Here is a 2,773-nt window from a genome sequence, read left to right on the forward strand (position 1 = left end):
CTGCCAAGGCATTAGCAGTGAGTTAGTTAAATGTTTGACCAAAACCAGAAGGCTATTTTTAAAGTTGATGATTTTGTATGACTCACGAATAATGTTCTAAATACCCAAGCTGCACATGGCAGAAAAAAGGTTCCCCACACCTTGTCTAAAAGAACACCACTTGAAAATGCAAAAACCCCCAAAACAAACAAAGATAAGCCAACAAGATATTTTGCATATTAGGAAACTGCTTAACAGGCCTTTCATCCAAAAACTGAAGACTCCACCTCGAGTTCACTCAGAGTGTGGGCAGCAGTTGGATATGTTATCAAGCTCAAACCTTAGGAGCCTTAAGCTTTACACTGGAGCCACCACTGGCCTTGGGAGGAGTGGCATCCCTGGTTGCAGCTTGGGCTCTGGCTTGCTTTCTCTCTTCCTCATCTTGCAAAGCCTCTTCATAATGGGGTGAGTAGGCAGTGGGCAGGGTATCACTGAGATCGGCTAAAACCTCGAGGACTTTCATCTTGCTGGTCTCAGCGTGGGCTCTAGGACCCCACAGGAACTCATAGCGTGGAGGATCACTGTTGGGCACCAGCTGGTACACCAGGTATTTTTCCTGCACCAAATCTTGGGTGATAAGCTTCCTGGGCTCCCCAAAAATGAAGTGACTCTTTCCATCATAGACACTCATCATATTCAGGAATTTCCAGATCTCCTCCTCAGTGGCGCTGTTGCCATTCAAGGAGATGACACCCAGGACAGGCATCAGAATCCCTTTGGTAGGAAATCTGAAGCCGCTGCTCAGACTCTCATCTTCACTGTCGACAAGGGTGTAGGAATTACTGTTGGGCTTCACTTCTTTCACTTGCAGGCCGAAGAACCGATCCATGCGCTCAGAGGCTCTCCCGAGGATCTCAGGGAAGTCCTTCCTGAACCACTTGTGGATGATCTTCAGCATGTCTTCCTTTTTAATGAGATCATTCTTTTTATATTGATACAGCAGGTACTCTACTAACATAATTGCCTTTTGATTTATAAGATCTTGGCCAGCATTCTTAGTGGAAATTGAGGCCCTGGAGGAACTTTTACTTTTCCTAACATGGCCTTTGGCTTTTACAGCAGGTATTTCACATGAGGCAGCTGCAGCGCCACTGGTGGTGGCTGGGGCACCCTGAGGTGCCTGGAGAGTGCCAGCACCAGGGGCAGTTGAGGCCTGGGGAGATTTTTTATTTTCCTGAACCTGGCCTTTGGCTTTTATAGCAGATCTTTCACCTGAAGCTCCTGCAGCAGCACTGGTGGCGGCTGGGGCACTCTGAGGTGCCTGGAGAGTGCCAGCACCAGTGGAGCTTGAGGGAGCGTCCCCCAAAACGGAAGAGGAGGAGCAAGCGGCCTCTCCTTCCTCTTCTGCAGCGACTTGAGCACTCTTATCACTTTGTTTCTCAGCTCTGTTTTGGCGGCGTTTCTCCTGAGCACGGAGCTTACTCTTATGACCACGAGGCATGATGGCTCTTGTTTAGGACAGCAGTCACGTGATTTGGGCACCTAGTGGGTGGGGAATAAGGTAACTTGAGCACCGTTAACAGGAAGATTTCACCTTGCATTTCCTGAAGGGTGCCTCTTCAGGCTTCATTGAGGGCACTACTCTAGGATCCCACAAGTCTCCTGTTTTCCTGGTCTGGCCCTTAAAAATCCCACTGAGAAACCAGATAAATTTTAGAGTCAAATCCACACTATGTGCTATCAGCCCTGCCTTGAATTTACTCTTGTGACAGTAGGTGATTTCAGTGTAGCCCCCCTTGTTCTGGCATGTGGCATCATCCCTCTTTATCCTCAGTATTACCGCACCAATGGGAAGGGCCTAGACAACCTACCCTCTGCTGCTCTAATGCTGCCACCAAAATGCTCCCTGGGCCCCAGGAGAAAGAACTGGAGAGAAACTTTAGTTCACCTTCCCATCAGGGGAAACCTAGTGCTGAGAATTTGTTGGGGTCCTTTATGTCATGAGTTCATTTGGATCCCCAGTTGTCAGTCAAGCCACACAGGACCCAATTCTGAGGTCTCAAATGGACTCATGCTGAGGTCATGATTTCTCCCTCTGCTGGCCTGGTACCACTCCCCTCATCCCCTCAGACCAAGGCACTAATTTCACTGTTAACCCTGAGTAAGGGCAGATGGGCACTCCTGCCTCACATCTATCCTTGAGGTGCACCAGCGCTGAAAATAGACAGGATTCTTGTTTTGATTGTTTTGTTAATCCTCACTGGAGGATAGTTATCACATATTTTTTTTTGTATGTATGTATGTATGTATGTATGTATTTATTTTTCCACTGGTTAATATGTTTATTACCTTACACATCTTTCTCATCTTTACCCCTACCTACTAGTACACCAGAAAAAAACAAACAGCCAACTTCTTTCCATCTTTAATTCCCTTGACCAAGTTTTCTGTTTGTTTGAGAGAGTGGAAGAAAAGGAGAGAGAGAGAGAGAGAGAGAGAGACATGAGTGCAACACCTCAATTGGTTGTTCCCTCATGAACCAAACCAGGCAAGAGATCCACCTTCCACCTAGGTACCTGCCTATGACCGATGACCGGCTCCAGGAGCCTTGTGCAGGCCGACCATCTAAGCCGGAGGCACACTGGCTAAGGCAGGGAGGATTCCTTGTGGCCCCACTGGCACAGGGTGGCACATGCCCACAGTCCTCAATGGTCTGTCCCTGAAACCTGGCACAACACGAAATCCTCCCTCCGCTGACCTGCAGTTGCCCCTTTGACCGGATCTGTCACCTCCC

General features: G+C 48.3%; 1 protein-coding gene across 1 annotated transcript; it reads right to left on the reverse strand.

Annotated features, from left to right (window-relative positions):
- Positions 1-313: 313 nt before the first annotated feature.
- Positions 314-1,480, reverse strand: LOC102443164 (melanoma-associated antigen B2-like). Its single transcript, XM_014453106.1, has 2 exons — positions 1,225-1,480; positions 314-1,083 (listed from the first exon to the last, which is right to left on the reverse strand). Exons 1-2 carry the CDS (start codon positions 1,478-1,480, stop codon positions 314-316), a joined length of 1,026 nt encoding a protein of 341 aa, XP_014308592.1.
- Between the last annotated feature and the right edge of the window lie 1,293 nt (positions 1,481-2,773).

This window comes from Myotis lucifugus, unplaced genomic scaffold, assembly GCF_000147115.1.
Source record: "Myotis lucifugus unplaced genomic scaffold, Myoluc2.0 scaffold_20, whole genome shotgun sequence".
Taxonomy (NCBI): Eukaryota; Metazoa; Chordata; class Mammalia; order Chiroptera; family Vespertilionidae; genus Myotis; species Myotis lucifugus.